Source organism: Branchiostoma floridae, chromosome 15 (assembly GCF_000003815.2).
Source record: "Branchiostoma floridae strain S238N-H82 chromosome 15, Bfl_VNyyK, whole genome shotgun sequence".
NCBI lineage: Eukaryota > Metazoa > Chordata > Leptocardii > Amphioxiformes > Branchiostomatidae > Branchiostoma > Branchiostoma floridae.
Genome location: NC_049993.1, coordinates 12,256,662 through 12,274,686, shown reverse-complemented (window position 1 = coordinate 12,274,686; position 18,025 = coordinate 12,256,662). Strand labels below are relative to the sequence as shown.

General features: G+C 39.8%; 3 protein-coding genes across 5 annotated transcripts in view; 2 read left to right on the top strand and 1 right to left on the bottom strand.

Annotated features, from left to right (window-relative positions):
• Positions 1-7,204, top strand: part of LOC118432423 (histone-arginine methyltransferase CARM1-like) — a 22,492-nt gene extending 15,288 nt beyond the window's left edge. For 2 of the 3 annotated variants that reach the window (XM_035843983.1, XM_035843984.1), the window contains exons 10-14: positions 304-393; positions 639-693; positions 1,258-1,340; positions 3,431-3,759; positions 4,809-7,204. In XM_035843983.1, coding sequence (XP_035699876.1) covers positions 304-393; positions 639-693; positions 1,258-1,340; positions 3,431-3,759; positions 4,809-5,068 — 817 coding nt within the window. In that variant the 3' untranslated portion in view covers positions 5,069-7,204. The remainder of the gene's footprint in view (positions 1-303; positions 394-638; positions 694-1,257; positions 1,341-3,430; positions 3,760-4,808) is intronic. The other variant, XM_035843985.1, reaches the window with a different exon arrangement.
• On the bottom strand, positions 6,716-17,981 carry LOC118432428 (diphthine methyl ester synthase-like). The gene is made up of 8 exons (XM_035843992.1): positions 17,758-17,981; positions 17,555-17,615; positions 15,580-15,643; positions 15,309-15,417; positions 13,359-13,479; positions 13,099-13,138; positions 12,797-12,903; positions 6,716-8,011 (listed from the first exon to the last, which is right to left on the bottom strand). Exons 1-8 carry the CDS (start codon positions 17,890-17,892, stop codon positions 7,791-7,793), a joined length of 858 nt encoding a protein of 285 aa, XP_035699885.1. The 5' UTR covers positions 17,893-17,981; the 3' UTR covers positions 6,716-7,790.
• LOC118432424 (KRAB-A domain-containing protein 2-like) lies at positions 9,714-12,790 on the top strand. Its single transcript, XM_035843986.1, has 2 exons — positions 9,714-10,047; positions 11,193-12,790. Exons 1-2 carry the CDS (start codon positions 9,755-9,757, stop codon positions 12,301-12,303), a joined length of 1,404 nt encoding a protein of 467 aa, XP_035699879.1. The 5' UTR covers positions 9,714-9,754; the 3' UTR covers positions 12,304-12,790.
• Positions 17,982-18,025: the final 44 nt, after the last annotated feature.

Below are 18,025 nucleotides of genomic sequence, written 5' to 3'. Positions count from 1 at the left end.
GTGGAACAAAGTTAAATTAAATTAAAATTCTGTAACTTGTTTGGTTAATGATGAAAAGCATGGCTTATACAATGGGGGACTCACCTGGCAAAACCTCCTTGGTACTGACAGGTATAGTTCAAACCTCAATGAGTCAGACTTTTGTGCTCCTGAAACCAGCTAATTTAATCTTTTGTCTATTTGATATTCAAAACACATAAACACATGTTTGTGGTGACTTTGTAGTAGAGAGGCATTGCAGAAATTGCAAAAACTAAAACCACTGGGAATATTTAAAGTATTTTTGTGACATGTGTGTTTCAGAATTGAGATTCCCCTGAGATATGAGATGCTGGCCTCAGGCTCCATCCATGGTCTTGCTTTCTGGTTCGACTGTGCATTTATAGGAACAAGGTGAGTTGGAATAGTGTCTATGTAAGGGACAGGCTGGAAGGCATTGGATGATGGCAATTTGGATTGGTACAAAATGGGCATTACCTGGCTACTTGCTTTAGTTTGTGCAGAAACGGTAATGGAGGAAAAAAAGGAATGCTGTGTAAAGTTGACTCAACAATTGCTGTACAGTTGTAGTGTAAATTTCTGGCATTTTGTCATGTGTGTAGATAGTGTATGTGAGTTGTATGTTGTTTGTGTTCCAGTGAGACAATATGGCTGTCAACTGCCCCAACAGAGCCTCTTACCCACTGGTACCAGGTAGGTCATGACAGCAGAGCTCGAAATTCATTTTTGGGATTAGGTGCACTGGTGCACCCAGCTTAAAAAATTGGGTGCACCAAAAAAATTTTGGGTGCACCACTTGAATTTAAGTAATAACCTAATAATAAAACTTAGTTACAAGCTATCAAATTCTTAAACAAGTACCATGACAGACATTTTTTATTATCTTTCTAACACTTAGATGTCACGAATATGTTGTATACTAGTATACTTTAATATCTTTACATACATAAACCTAAGAAAATATTTGGGTGCACCCTGTGCACCCACAGAAAATAATTGGGTGCACAGCTCCAATTTTGGGTGTACCTGGGTGCACATGCACCCAGTATTTCGAGCCCTGTGACATCATGTTGGGCTATTCCATTTACATATCTTTGGGGAACCTCTTTCTGAAGGTAGATTTAAACAGCCATGTCATAATTGGATGATACTGTATTCGACCTTTAGCGATGTTAAAATATACAAATGCATGTATTCTAGGTTACGTTTTTTTATATGGTAGCTTCGTTTTGATTCAACAGTTTTGTTGGTTTTCAGGTTCGTTGTCTGCTGCGATCACCGCTGTTTGTGAAAGTCGGTCAAGTCGTGTCTGGAGTAGCCACCTTGGTGGCTAACAAAAGGTAAGTAACGACTGCACTTTTCTTTGTATTTAAACATCAGAATGTTGGGACATATTTTGGTTTATCTAAGCCTGAACACACTTCTCCAAATCAACTAGTGATGCTAATATTGATTGTTATTCAGAGATCACAGTAAAGTGCTGCAGTCCATCTCAAATTCATCAGAGGGTGCTGTGTACTGTTTACCAATTCAGTTATTGTTCAGGCACACTAACAGATTTTTAAAAGAGTGGAGTGTTGTTTCATTTACTAAAGAATGGACCAGGTAACTCTCAAACTCACATCTATGTACCTATCCCAATACCTGTAACATACAACTTACAAGGCTCTGCGTTTGTGATGACTCTTGTGTTTTTTTCATTCCTTGTTTCAAACCTTGTTTCAACCTTGTTGCACGTGTGGGAGTTAACTGGTCTTACCATGTTCTGAGTTATAAGAACACTTGTTGACTAAACTTGTGTTGCAAATCAAATTGTTTTTGGTAACGCCTCCTGGATGGAGGTATTTTCAAGCTTTGGTACTGAGTATTGAAGGCAGAACTTGGGAATCAATCCAAATAAGTAGAAAAAAAAACTCTTTATGAATATAGAAATCTCATTTACTTACAGAAATGTCAAGAAGTTGTGTTATCCACATACATGTGGTTTATATACAGGCCATGGCCAGTATAGCAGGAAATACAGACAGCACTAGACACTTGGTGTATCAGAACCTCTGATGTTTCCTTCCACCATTTTGTTGTTGCCACAGACAAAGCTATGAAATCATGATTGGGCTAGAAGTAGATGCCACGGGACAATCGTCACACAACAAACTTGACCTGAAAAATCCCTATGTTCAATTTTACTAAGAGGGACGCCCCCCCACTACTAGTGGCTGCTGACTGCTACTGCTACCGCCGCCACCGCACATTTGTGTACCACGTGCCAAACCAGTCAACAGGGGATAGAAAATAATCTGCTGTGTTTTAAACCAAGTGTACTAATAGCATAAGCAGGTTCAGGGTTCCAACTGCATATTTACGAGGTTCTTAACATGTTTAGACAACGCTTCTTACATGTTCAGACTTGTTTGTTTATGTCTCAGGGGCCTTCAACTTTGACATATTACCCACAGTGCATCACACTGCACATGTGCAGTTGGAACCATGAACCAGCTTATTCCCACCTGACTTCAGTTTATCATGTTGGGAGAAAACAAAGTAGCAAAAACCTAGAGAGTGGCGGCATGCTACCCCAGGAAATTTAGAAGTCTATTTCCCAAGTTCAAAAGGGCAAATTTCAGGTCAGAAATAAAGAAAAACATGGTGTACATTGTTTTTATGCCATTAGCAAATGTTTTCAGAATTTTGGGACAATGTTGACATTCTGAAGTATAGTAGATGCTCTTAGACACTGTTGGTGGTTTTCACCACAGAAAGGATGCCAAAACGTTCATGTGGCAGGAATTCTGTGTACTATGCCAGGTAACTGTCTGGTTACTTGTGAAGGCTGTTACAGAATCTCATAAAGTTTGGAGAGTTTTTCAAATTTCTGTACAGAAAGGAACTATGCTTCAAGCATCCAAACAGGAACTGTTCTAACTGATTGGTTCTCTGTCAAAATTCTCTTTCAAAACAAGCTTCTTGGGGCAAGTATGATTTTACCTTTGTATATACCAGACACATATTAAGGACCAAAAATATAAAGATTTTACATGAAACGTCAATGAAGGTTAGAAATCCAAGTAATAAGATATGCCAAATAGCAATTCCTTAATATCAAGCAACTGGATATGATTTTGGAAATGTTCAGACGTTTTAAAGTCACATCCAGTTGCATGAGTAATTGCTATTTTGCAAATGTAACATGAAGCTTGCTGTTATGATATGCCAGTATTTGAGTGTATGGTACATGTACCAGGACAAAGCTGCTATAAAGTGCAGTGTATATAAAAAGTATAATCAAGAACAGCCCAAGTTCTGCCTTTGTACAGTACATGTACTTTGTGTGTACGTTATTATTTTTTACTATTTTATTTATTACCATTATTAAACAGGAGATACCAATAAAGGATTCTGTGGATTTTTGTGTGTATCTGCCTTCTTTCAGACAAAGCTATGAGATCATGATTGAACTAGAGATAGAAGGAACGGGCATGTCTTCAAGAAACACGCTCGATCTCAAAAACCCCTTCTTCCGGTACACGGGAGTGACGCCAGCAGCGCCACCCGGGAGCCACACGGGAACGTCATCGCCGTCGGACAGCTACTGGCAGTCGCTGACTCTGTCCACGAACGTGGGGAACTCGACGCAGGTGGTACCCAGTAACCACGCGGTGGCCATGAACGGGTACGACGGCAACGCAGCCAACATCATGCAGTCTAACCTCATTCCACTTGGTAAGGAGCAGTGGCATGAAAATAGAGGTCTTGCTTTGGGTATGTGTGTTTTTGCATATTTGGTGTCAGCATAACATAAGAATCTTTGGATGTGTTGTGGGAAGATGAATGTTGATATTGATTTTGGGTCTCCTGGCATCTTTGGATGTTGAGATGTATAGTTGATAAAATCTGAGAGCTCTTTTTGTTTTGATCAGGGCTCTAGCCAGCTCGACATTTTGTCCGTCTGCCAATTCCCATTGTCGCAAAAACACAATTCCAGGAGTTAGAGAGACTGAACCGAGACCTTGAAAAACGGGTTTTAATGAGATTATTGTATGCGAAAGGGCACCGACACACATTGTCAACAATCATAACAATAGCAAAACAAACAGCGTGTGGCTTTTACGGCCATGGACGGCGTCCCCAAGCAGCCTGTAACTTCCACCAAGGAGCTTTTATCAGATTTTTGTCCGTCAAAGTTGACGGATTGGTTTTAAAATTTTTCCGTCACACGCAGCAAATTTCCGTCAATTGACGGAAAAACGGACGCTGGCTAGAGCCCTGGTTTTGATGTACTGCATTTCATGTCTTAGGGTTGTAAATTATTTGATGCAGTGGGGAATGGCATTGAGATGATAGAGAATCTAGACAAGATATTATCTTACCTTTGATGGTTTAACCTTGCAGTATTACATGTAAATGTTTTTATGATAGATTCTCCTGTCGATGTCGACAAATGTGTATGCATACAGTAACTATAGTTGTTTGAATAGAACAGTGGTCACAGTAGCATCAAACAAGTCTTTAAAAAGGTTCATGGATTGCAGTAAGATGAGTATGTAAAAATGTCTGTAGTGTTTAGTTACAAAATTGAACTTTGACAAAAAAAACTCCCCATAAATTTTCGGTTGATCTCGCTGACCTTCATCAGACCTTCATCAAGATAGACCAAAAATTTGTGGTGAGTTCTTCTGTGTTGGAACAAAGCTCAACTTCATAACTATGTATTCTACCAACACAGATGAGTCTTCATTCAAATGTCTACTGTGTTTCTATTGTATTGTTTTGTCAATAATGTTTATGATTCTCAACTTTCCCATCCCCAGCCAACACTGCGTGCATCTCTCACCCAACCACGGTGGCGGGGGGCACCACAGTGAGGCAGGTGGGCGGGGTCAGCACCATGCCGACGCCCTGCTCCATCGGAGGCGGGATCTCGCCCGCCGCCTTCACCAACCAGACCACCAACGCCAACATGAACTACTCCGCAGGAGGCCAGTACGGCTTCGGGCAAGGCATGATGCAGATGTCGGCTCAGGGCGGGGCCGGGTTGCCGGGGCAACAAGTGGACGGACTGAACCATTAACCTCAGCTTGCTTGCATAGCCCACCCTCATGAAAAATGCTTACAAACTGCATGTTTCCTAGACTTATGTATTCAATCTTATATTGCAAGAACTGTATCAGTTTCTACTTCCTTTTCTCTATAGTTACTGGAACCTAGACTCTTTCATTTCATCTCCAAGCAGATGTTGCGGTGAAAGATTGTAATGTTTTCAGACTGTGTTGCTTTGTTTCCTGACAATTGGGGTGAGGATATGTCAGAAAACATTACGGTCTTCCACCCCAACATCTGCTTGGAGATTAGCCTTTATCATTTATGCAGTGCTTACCTGAGGGAAGGGGATGAACCATTGATTATATCGTGCGGTACCCCATATATGCATTATATTACTTATAGACGGGTAATAAGTATAAGTTAGTGCTAGATAAAAAAATTGGGAACATCAATGACATCTTGGCACAATGTATATCTACTCTTTTCAAAATGATCACTTCAAAGAAAAGTAGAGACAATAGCAAAACTTCCTGTCTGCCAAATCATTGACAGAGCAAAAAGCATTGTGTAAAGAGGATCTGTGAGCTCGAGGATATTGTTAGGAATTTATAGAACACTTATTGATTGTTGGGGTTTTTATGCAACCAGTTGAACAGTTGGGAAACAGAAGGGGCGCAAATAGTTGGATTTGGATGGACAAGTAAAAAGTGGGATTGGGGTAGACGGGTTAAAAATTGTAAGAGAAAGTGTAGATATTTTACAAACATGACATCTCAAACATCGTTGACCAGACTGCTTTTCCAGCCCCATTAAGCTGAAGAGATATTTTGCTAAATGTGCCATTTTATAGGGTTGCCATTGCTTTGCTCTGCTTTCGTGCACTTTTTTGTGTGTGTCCAAAATGTTTAAGTGTCCAGCTATATTATGGATGTGCCCCCCCCCCTTTTTTTACTTGTATTATTTCATGTAAATTAATCAAACTTTAAACAGTGGGATAATGTTAGTTCAAGATATCATCAAACACAATGTATCAAGTCAAATCCTGATCTTGGCACACAAGTTGAGTTAACTATTTATTTGTGCTAGCAATTAAATACTAGTCTTGTTTGGGGTAATGATGTCATAACCATAGAGTGGGGCTGGGGAAATGGATTTCAGAAAAGATGATTCACTACTAACATGTTTTTTGCGGGAGGGGGGCTTCAGGAGATGAAATACTGGTTCCATTGCAAAAAAGACCAGTTTGTACAGTAACTGTAAAAAAAACTTTGCTCTGATGCTTTAGTGGGCAAATTACAATAGACTTTGGAAGAAGTATTGATTTAGATATTTGATTTACAAAAATTTAGATTCCTGAAAAACATAAAACATGGATGGATTTCATTATACTCAATTTCTTCATAGCCTTTTATGAAGGTTCAAAAATGCAGTATCTACATGTAACCACCATACTAATAAACACTGTAACTTTGATAATGTATTTCTAAATTGACTTGACAAGATCAAACATACAGGTTGAAGCTCTTGTAGAATTGTTGCTATTTTGAATTGGATATCTACTTTCTTCAGTCTGATAACTTTTAAACGTGTTAAGTGTTAAATTTTTTTTTGCAAAAGACTACTAGACGTATACTCAAGCAGGAAAAAACATTCAAAACCTACCATCTGTATAAATAGATTCTTTCAATGCAGCTTTTCAGGTGCAAGAATGATAAAAGGGAAGCATGTTAGCAAAGGAGTAAGCCCTGTTTGTACCTCAGCACTACAATGATGCATTCTGGTGTCTCGCCTTCATTGTATGCAAAAATAGAAGCAGAACAAATCTCTATGGTTACTCTGTATGGTTGCTATGGTTACTATGTAATCTATGGGACTTGCATGTGGTCAGTATTACTTGACCATGGAGCTTGATCTTTGTACGACATAAAAAAGATTTAGCCAACTGCATGTGAACTATGTGTCTGGTCATGGTAGAAACAATGTATTTTGACTCCTGTGTGTGTGTGAAGACTACTACATATGTATATGTTTTCCACATGTGCTGCATTAAACATGGCCATGTTTCTTTCTTCTAAACCTTCTTTTAAATGTAAACATAGCAGTAGAAGTGTTCATGCACAATTTAGAAGAACACTCAATGAAATAAAGGGTATGTCATTTTGTATTGCTGTCTTGTTTCATGTTGTTATTGAAGAAGGAACTAGACAGTACCATTTTACTCAACTTAAGTATGCATCCCTGATTTGGGACAGGTTAGACAAATCTATGGGTCTGAAACATTTAAATTAATCAAAAACCTCTTTTCCACCAGTCTAGAACACATTTTGAACTTCATATTCAACAGATTCAAATTGATAAAACAAATTTATGTTGTTTACTTGTCTTCCCCTTGGTATATTTTGCATAAATCAACGACTTCTTTACACATGTACTGTCCTACGCTTACCTAAATTTGTAAAAAGAAAAAAATGGTTGTTTTCACCACGAGCATTTTCTTTACAAAATCACTGAAATTTGGTAGTGAAGTGGAAGTAGATAAATTTGTGCATTGACGAAATGAATTTATAAATCATAGGAGACCAGGATATGAGCACTTTTTGATTACATATCATTTACACATGATTACATATCATTTACATTGTAAAGAGACAAAGATACTTGACACCAAAGGTACAGGGTCAATAAAATGACACTGACTATACAATCTTAACATGATATACTAGTACCACTGTACATGAATGCAAGATGATTTATTCTTCCACATGTACACTTGTGTCAAAGCTCTCCCTATCTATAGCGAAGTGCCTGAGCATGTCTATCTCCAGCGGATGCATGTGTCCAGGGATGACTAAAGAGTGAAGCGGCCCTCCCATGTCCGTCTCAGCCAGCTGTGTCAGGGTGCCCGCTGCTATCTGCTGTGTGTCCGTCCCAATCCTGGCTAGTCCTACACAGATGGTGTCCTCTTCAATGGCTGTGGAAGAAATAGACTACATCAACAGAATATTTTGGATAATTGTTAAAATTGTTACTTATTTTGTAGCCAAATGGTTGACTAGGCTAAAGGTTAGATATTACTTTGTAATTCCAAACTGAATACAACAAAGTACTGCTTTCTCTACCATTCTCTGTTTAAAACACTAAAATAATAGCATAGAACTGTATTATACATGTGCAATGTAGTACATGGCTAGATTGAAGTTGTAATCACCAAGACTAAGAAATAGAATTCAACTAGAGTTCGGGGACCTCATACCTCCATGAAATATTTATTGCTTTTTTGTGGATGGTATGTATGTCTATAGTCGGTTGTATTTGAGAGTAATGGTTATAAATGTTATGTGAAAGTAGTGGTGTATTTATTTAATGACACAGAGGATGTCCATCTGATTAGTAATTATTAAAATGTGACAATTGTGTAATGTGCGTTTAAGAGGTCGACGGCATATGGTAGCGTGGTGTTCCTTAAGCTTGATGTTTGGCATTTAAACTGTCTAAGGTTGTTAGCATTATTGAGGTTCGACTATGTGCCTCAGAGCGGTGTGGTGGGAGGAAGTTGGGAAACTCAGAAAGAAGAAGGGAGATGGTGATTTGATTTTCCACCAATATGTCATAACATCAGCTGTTCACACGGTACAAAAATGAGATGCGATTATAACGACAGATACGGAGCCCAAAATCACATCGATTCGAGCTTTCATCACAGCCCACCAACACAACAAGTATGAAACCAATCCATCCAGCCGTTCTTGAGTAATCTTGTACACAGACAGAGACACATAACAGAAAACATAACCTCCATGACATTTTGTGGAGGTAACTACTGTGCCAACTGTTACAAATATTTCAAACAGTCCTAAGCAGACATAAATAAAACTACTGGGGGTTCGAACAGCTGTCACCTCACTATCTGCTTGCAGCTAAGCCCATTAACAAACACATACAGCACGATGCCTGTACCAATATATCTCGAATATAGGGGTGATTTCTGATATTATTACATCGATTAATACGACAGATACGGCTCCCAAGATCTCATCGATTCGAGCTTTCATCACATCCCACCAACACAACAAGTATGAAACCAATCCATCCGGCCGTTCTTGAGTAATCATCTACACAGACAGAGACACATAACAGAAAATATAACCTCCATTCCATGACATTTCATGGAGGTAACAACAGCAAAACTACTGAAGATATAATCATTTAGTCAAGCTTTTTTACACCATGGATCAAAATATACAATCATGTAGTACTAGGATATTAGTACCTTTATTATAACAAAGGAGGTGTCCATTGTAGTCTGTAACCTCCTTTGTGTATGACACAGTAGAGATTTAAATTCAGGACAATCAGGGATCCCTCTAGGATAGATTGGAATTTCAATTTCCCAGGACAGATTGGAATTCCAGTCTGCCCTAGGTAATTGGAATTCCAGTCCACAGTTCACCAATCTCCCAAGGTAATCTGGAATTCCAATCTGCCCTGGGACAGTCTGCGATTCTCCTGGGGCAGATTGGGATTTGCAATCTGCCCAAAAAAGGACATTCTACCAGGAATCGATTTACATATCAATGTCACCTGTATGTAAATCAGTGGCATTTGCATACGACCAGCATGAGTCAGTGACTCTACATAGACAAAGGCTAGTCAGTCTCCCTTCCAAGCTAGTTCCAGATTTCATGTCAAACTGACAACATAAAAAGAATTAAAGATGGCAGAAGAGGAGCAACAGAAAGCAGAGTTCTACAGATTAGTTGAGGAGCAAATCAACAGCCTTGGACAGAGCAAGAGGAACAGCTACTGTTTAACACAGGAAAGATATGACAAGGCAGTACAAGCATTGCAACTAGCCAAGGGGGTCAAGTGCCAAGAAGGCAACAAATTCAAGTTCTGGGCTACCAAGCACTTCAAGCTGCAAGAAATCGACTCAAAGAAGGTTCTGTACTGCAAGAAATCCTCCCATCCTGTGGTCCCCAAGGAACATATCTTTGATGCAATAAAATGGTGAGTTGATGTGTCTGATTATATTTCACTCCATACAGGTATACAGTTATGTAGTCTCGCTATATACTAGTAGTATTCACTCTTGGGGAGGAATAATTCATTAACTTTAGTTGTGTTTTCAGGAAAAGGTGGGCTACCTCAACAGACTACCCTTTCTGGGCCCCATTTAGCTATGTACAGATTGGACTTCCAAGGTCTCCTAGGACAGATTGGAATTCCAATCTCTCCTAGGACAGATTGGAATTCCAAGGTCTCCTAGGACAGATTGGAATTCCAATCTCTCCTAGGCTAGGACAAATTGGAATTTTGCCAGGACAATCATCAATTCTATGAGAAAATAGAATAAAGTAACACAACTAACGTTTCAGCGGGGGTCTGCATGGGGGTCCTGACAACGCTTTATGCTAAATTCAGAAAAAATATACCTTATACGCTAAAATGAAGGAAGGCAATTATCGGTAAACAAATTTGAGCAGCTGGCTTTAAAATACTAGTACATTGTAAGTAAATAAGATGGCTTTCCCTACGAATTACTGGAAATCAAAACAGACTCCCTACACCTTACAGAAAAAAAGCATGCAGACACTCTTCAGTCAACATAATATTCCAGCACAGGTATAGAAGCCTTCTTTCACCATTATAAAGGTGGGCTAATGTTTGGATAGTCCCATTTGTGAGTAGAAGTACTTGTATTTCCTCATAAATGTGGCATTCCTATTGTGATTTTACTTTTAATCATTAATTGTAAGACTTATAAGAAAGGCAACATTTTCGCGAGCATACAGAATGTTTTCCCCATAGGCTTTGTCAAGCTAGTAGAAAAGAGTGAGTAAAAAATCTGCTTGGTTTGGGGACCCCATCATTAAAATACAGGCTTATAGTATTATTTGTGTGAGAAAAATGAATAGATAGAATAAAACAGATAAGAAAATTGCTATTGCAAACCTGTATTATTACAATATTATAATGGCTAATATCTAACCTAAGCTGTCATTGGCTACTGACAGAAAAAGAAAGGAAAGAAAAACAGCACACCAGCAAAAAAATTGTTTCCTATCAAGGAAAACATATTAGTAATTCAGCATAACACATGTATGATATTTCTTACAGATAGCAAATGGCTAATTAATTTTATTCATTTACAGCTGCCACACCAGGGTCGGCCACTCTCGTCGTGACAAGACTTGGGAAGAAATCAAGAACAACTACTCGTGGGTTCGTCATGACCTTGTCCAGCTCTACCTTCGCACCTGCCGAGAGTGTGCTACAAGAGCTCCACTCAAGAAACCAGCTGCAGAGAGACCCGTCATCTCGCTTGGCTTCATGACACACATGCAGATAGACATCATAGACATGACCAACAGACCAGACCGTGACTACAGATGGGTACTCCACATTCAGGACCACTTCACTAACTACAGCTGGACCCATCCCCTGACTTCTACACAAGCCTTGGAGGTAGCCGACAAGCTTGTGCAGACCTTCTGCTTGTTTGGTTCACCCCGCATACTGCAATCAGACAACGGAGAAGAGTTTGTCGCTGAAATCATCAATGAGCTTGCCGAAAAGTGGCCAGGCCCGGTCATCATTCATGGGCAACCATACGCATGTCTCCCACAGTCTTGGGGATGTATTGAACAGGCCAATGAAGACCTACAACTGAAGCTTAGAGAGTGGCTTGAAGAACATCCAGACAAGGGTTGGGCTGAAGGACTTCAACATGTCACGTATGCCATGAACACAACAGTGAGCACAACTACTGGAAGATCACCCTACACAGTTGTCTTCGGACAATCTCCACATACACGCTACACTGAATTGACTGGCCAAGGAACCCAATATGAAGATGACCTAACAGATTTCTTCACTGACACCGGAGAATCTGAGCAGCTTACACAAAGTATTGAGGCCTCCTCCAACCAGACTGCAGACACCTCAACACATGACCCAGAACTATCTAACAGCCAGCAATCCTCAACACAGGAATTCAGACCATTACCAATCAAGCGTGAAAGAGATCATGATCATGAAGCAAGGATTGTTGCAGCTGGCACAGAGACCCTGGACAGGGAAACATTGCACGTCTGGGACACTGAGCAAACTACACCAGTACTGGCAATAGATCAATCAGACATGCCTCCTGGCAAGATTCGCAAAATCGACACAGCAGAGACCAAAGTAAAAGTAGAACCTGGAGAACCAGATGAAGCACAGGCAGTAAGCTGGTTCTTCTCAAACTTCAGCAAGAGACAATAAGAACCATAGCCTCCTGTGGACTCATGTAATTGTATGGTACATGAACTTGATGAAGACAAGTAATATCTGTATCTTATCCAGTTGTAGAGATTATTTTAATGGATATCTAACCTTCATACATGTAGCCCATATAATACATATCTTTGGGGTCCAAAGGAATATTTTCAATGACCTGGACCTGGATCTGTCACAATGGTTAATATACAATGTAGAAAGTGGCATGATAGAAGGACTGTTTACCATATATCTAAAATAATTCACTTAGAAAAGTATCTAATGATAAATGTAGGCTTACCTATATGTATGATGAAACCAACTGAAATGTTAGTTGTGCAATGATTCACTCATTCTGCAAAACATTTTGATCTGAATTCCTCCTAATAGGATCCAAAATTGTCCTGGCAGAATTTGACAAATTGCAATTCTGAATTGCCAGAATCCCAGTTCCAGAATAGAAGAATGTTACAACCTGGGTACCAATAATAAAACTCACCTTGTTTTTCTGCCCCTTGCTCCTTCTTCTTCTGCACTATTTCCAGAAACTGTTCAGCTGCTTGCTTCACTGTCATGTATCGAGGAGGCTCATAGATTTTCCTTCCCCTGTGAAACAAGATAAATGAAAGTGAATATTTTTGTGTCAGAGCTTAGGGTATCTTTAACTGATACTGGAAATGTACCATTTGATAGTCAGTTATAGTACATGAACATGACGGAAGAACAACAAAAAGGCATTTATACTGGAATAAAAGCAGAATAGTTGACATGCAGTCACAGACTATAAAATGTAATACTTACTTCATCAAGTTTTCTATAGACTGTTCCTTCACTTTGATATCTGAAAAAAAGTGAAATAAACTTGTATTAGAAAAAGATGCTAAGGATTCATTTCTGAAATCATTTCTGAAATCATTTTATAGTATATGACTCATACCATATTTCAAGCAAGCAAATAGAAGTCCATTGCATAAACTTAGAGAGAACTTGATATATACTTTGATACTAAGAACGAGGACCACACTTCAGTAAAACAAAAGATTGATTATTTCTAGTAGTACCTAACAAACAAAGCGTGTGCCATCCCTTCTCCCTGTTGGCTGCTATCTTGTCATAGTAGCTGTCAGGTTTCCAGTCATCTGTCCAGAATACTACAGACACGGTTTCACCAAAGTTATACAGCTGTGGGAGGAAACACAATCATTGTATCAGTACATTGTAATCCCATTTTACCAGTTTGTACCTGCACTAATATAATAATGTAGACATTATTTCAGTGTTTGATAACACGTGTCTATTGAATTTATTATAGAAATATAATGAGTTTGCTGTACATTATACATTTAGTTTATAACAGACAAAAGTCTAATAAAAATTGGTTATTGTTCAATGTTGTATCTATATTCTGATCTGCACACTGCAAGCAAATTTTTCTACTTGACCAGAACAAGCAATAATACTGTGGTATAAAAGATACTTAAGTTAAAATTGTTCCCATGCTTTATGTTATATAAAGTTTTCCCATATCCACATCTATAGCCCTTGGACCACACAGATGCACAGGCAATATGGAAGGGTTCAAGTCAACTGGTAAATACTTTACAATAGTTGATAAAAAATCATTGTTACCTTTGCCAGAATGGCTAAGGTTATGTTTTGGGCTTGTGAGTCTGTGTGTGTGTCTGTGTGTGTGTCTGTTAACAGCATAACTCGAGAAGTCTTGGATGAATCCCGATAATATTTGGTAGGTGGGTAGGGGTCGGGAAAACAAAGGTCAAGTTCGATAATGGGCCCCCTAGCGGCTTGCTAAGGTACTGCAGCAGAACCTCAATTTTTGATATCTCCTGTTCTGGACATGCTGTGATCATGATTTTTGAGTGGTAGATAGCCCTCGAGGCAGAGAGTAAGTGCTGTGAGTTTGGGCCCCCTAGCGGCATTTTTGGAACTGCAGGCGCCGGTTTCCTTTCAAACTTTGGACGAGAATAACTCTACAGCGTGTTGACGGATCGTCATGATTTTTGGTATGTAGATAGAATGAGTGATGACTTACATAATGGTATACTAATTATGCAAATCAACAGCTAATTTGCATAATTAATGAGGAAAATTTATAAATCCACTGCATTCCATGATAGGACTTTCAAACTTGTCACATATGTAGCTGGGAAGGAGAGAAATGTCGATAGATATCAATTATGCAAATGATGGCCTCATTTGCATAATTAATGAGAAAATATGAAGATGTTGACGGATCATCATGTTTTTTGGTATGTAGGTAGCGTAAGTGAAGACAAACATAATGAGATACCAATTATGCAAATCAACAGCTAATTTGCATAATTAATGAGGATATTTTATAAATTCACTACGTTCCATGATTGGACTTTAAAACTTGTCACATATGTAGCTGAGAAAGAGAGAAATGTCAATACATATTTATCATGCAAATGATGATCTCATTTGCATAATTAATGAGAAAATGTGAACGTGTTGACGGATCGTCATGATTTTTGGCATGTAGATAGCCTAAGTGAAGACTTATATAATGTGATACTTATTATGCAAATTAACAGCTAATTTGCATAATTGATGAGGGAAAGTTTATAAATCCACTGCATTCCATTATAGTACTTTCATCAAAGTTGTCACATATGTAACTGAGAAAGAGGGAAGAGAGTAAGGGGTGTATTTAAAGACTTTGAAAGAGAATAGGTCAAGAATGGATCAAAGGATCATCATGATTTTTGGTATGCTGATAGCTTAAGTTATGCTTGATACAATTTGATATCAATTAATTGTAACTTGGGATCTAATTTGCATAATCAATGCCGAAATTTTATAAACCAACTCCAAGCATATAATTATGATGAAAATGAAATGAGTAACGCATTTGTCTACAGACATCATTCTACATAACAAACCTGGTTTATTTGGCAAAGGTATGTGTTCGTGGAACTCTAGTTAACAATGAAGAAGTAATAAAAAAAAGCAGTAAGCTATAATAAACACACCTGGAGCCCACAGCAGCCTACAGCATTCATGATGGAGGCATTGTGGATGACCTTATATGGAATGTCCAGTTCTATTGCCCGCAACACGAGATCACTGTGGGTTGTTGCACTATTACACATGTAGAAGGAGGTAAGGAAATAAAAAGTTATGTTGATTCTACAAACCTACACATTTTATTATGTAAATAGTACATACAATGTACTATGGATGCTACAACCTGTACTAAAGTAGAAGTTGGAACATCAAGATGCTGTAAATGTCTTTCCTTACCCAAAAGGATCTCCCACCACTAAGAAGGCAATATCCTCCTCTTTGGCATCTTTGAATATTGCATCTGTGAAAAAAAAAGTTAGAATGTTATACAGACAGTAGTGCATGTACTCCTAGCCTGTCATGTACACCGTTACACCTTGAATTTTCTATAAAAAAAGGTCTGTGCTTTTGTGCTTGTATTCGGATGATATTTGTACATTATATGTTTTAGAAATTCTTAGCCAGGTAATTTTTGAAAGAAAGAGATGCCACAAGTGAATCTATTCTACAGATGAAACATTCATGGGTCTAAATGTAAAGGGCCTGTATCGTTAGTCTAATGGTTAACCGTTATAAGTACTTTTCGAGTATGCAGGTGTAGCAACCGGAATTGTAGGTAATATGTCAAAGGTGAAGGCCCCTGACTTGTAAACAGCTTGTCTCAACATTGTCTTGATTTGCATAAGCATAACAATTTGCTAATATCTCGAGGGCCTTCACTTTTGACATATTACACACAATTCATGTTGCCACACATGCGCGCTCGAAGAGGTGAATTGGCTTATCTGCATCTGCATCTGCATAGGATACCCCCAAATGACCCCGCGAGGGGCAAAAGTAGGGGGGGGAGCTGAGGCTCCCGGGTTAGGGCGGGCAGGCCGCCTGCCTGGCACGGAAGTGCTCAACGTTGGGAGCGCTTACAACCGTGCCAGGCAGGGCATTCCACTTGGGAATTGTGCGTGGGAAAAAAGAATGTTTGTAGATATCGGTGCGTGCAAATATGTGTTGATATTTGAAGTCGTGACTACCCCGGGTGCGCCCTTGGGCAGGCTTCAGAATATTGCTGGCGTCTATGTTAATATTATTGTTGACTACTTTATAGAAAAAGGTGAGGCGGGCGTTCCTCCTCCTTTCGGAGAGAGGGCGCCACTGCAGGTCTGAAAGCATTTGTGTCACGCTGCTAGTCTGCCGGTAGTCATTTAGGGTCACTCGGGCTGCCCTGCGCTGGACGGCCTCCACCGCCTGTATCCCTTTGTTAGTGTACGGGTCCCAGACGATGGCACTATATTCCAAGTGAGGCCGTACCAGCGCTTTGTAACAAGTGGCCTTGACCCTAGATGGACAATGGGTCAAGTTGCGCCGAATGACTCCTAGGACCTTACCAGCTTTGCTAGTGGCGTGGTTGATATGGGTGTCCCACCGCAAATCGTCGGACAGTTGTACTCCAAGATAGGGGTGGGACTTAACACCGGTAAGGGCTTCTCCACAGAGGGAGTACTGAGTTATGATGGGGTGCTTTTTACGGGTGATATGGAGGATGTGACATTTAGAGGGGTTGAACGACATGAGCCAACGATTTTGCCATTCTGTTAGCGCATCGAGGTCGGACTGCAGCCCTTGTGCGTCAGAAGGCTTGCTGATAGTTCGATAAATCAAGCAATCGTCAGCAAACAGTCGAACATGTGAGTCTACGGAATCGGGTAGGTCATTAATGTAGAGCAGGAATAGCAGAGGGCCTAACACAGTACCCTGCGGAACTCCAGAGGTGACCTTGACAGCTTTAGATGTTCCACCGTCAAAGACAACCCTCTGGGTTCTCTCCGTAAGGAAGGCCCTAAGCCAAGACTGAAGGAGGCCAGAAATACCATAGTGCTCGAGCTTGCTCAGCAGACGTTCGTGTGGCACAGTATCGAATGCTTTGCTAAAGTCAAGCACCGCGGCATCGACCTGTTTGTTCTGGTCCATGTTCTTGGCCAGGTCTTGGAGGGTAAGCACCAGCTGGCTCTCGCAGGACAGACCCTTCCTGAAGCCGTGTTGCGCAGGGGACAGAATGCCATGAGCGTCTAGATGTTTCATCATGTGGCTGTGCACGATGTGTTCGAGCACTTTACCACAGACCGATGTCAGAGACCTATAGTTTGATGGCAAGGTTCTTGGGAACACATAAAATCTTTCATTCAACAACAAAGTTGAACACAAAAAGACAATTTACCTGATTCTTGTTCCACCATGTCTCTGTCAGCAAGTATAACTTCTCTGCCATAAAATTCCTCCTGTGGAATAATGATTACCTTCAGTCATTCACATGTTGCAATACTTAAACTATTCCAAAGCATTTCATCCATATGATCAAATCAACGTGGTCAAAGGATGTTTAGTCTGCTTGAAGCACCCCCCTCCCACACTCGTACTCACCAACGCATCCTTTCCACACGTAAGAATGGACGTGTACGCCTCCAGAAATACCCACTTCGCCCTTCTCACAACCTCAAGACCCTTTACAGTGATATCCTTCGCATCGCCAAGCCCCAGTCCAACAAGATACAACATTTTTCACCAAAAATCTCTTTCCAGATTCACTTCACGTGTGTCAGACGACAAAATTATAGGTCAAAGGTGAATGTCTGGCAGCAATCGCAATTTTTAGTGCCTCATAATAATACATGTAAAACTGTTAAATTTT

Excerpts from the sequence above, each read along its gene's own strand:
- LOC118432424 (XM_035843986.1), top strand. The coding sequence starts at position 9,755 with ATGGCAGAAGAGGAGCAACAGAAAGCAGAGTTCTACAGATTAGTTGAG. Across the intron at positions 10,048-11,192 it reads ATCTTTGATGCAATAAAATG|CTGCCACACCAGGGTCGGCC; the intron begins GTGAGTTGATGT and ends ATTCATTTACAG.
- LOC118432428 (XM_035843992.1), bottom strand. The coding sequence starts at position 17,892 with ATGTTGTATCTTGTTGGACTGGGGCTTGGCGATGCGAAGGATATCACT. Across the intron at positions 13,139-13,358 it reads GCACACGCTTTGTTTGTTAG|ATATCAAAGTGAAGGAACAG; the intron begins GTACTACTAGAA and ends ACTTTTTTTCAG. Across the intron at positions 12,904-13,098 it reads TCTATAGAAAACTTGATGAA|GGGAAGGAAAATCTATGAGC; the intron begins GTAAGTATTACA and ends CTTGTTTCACAG.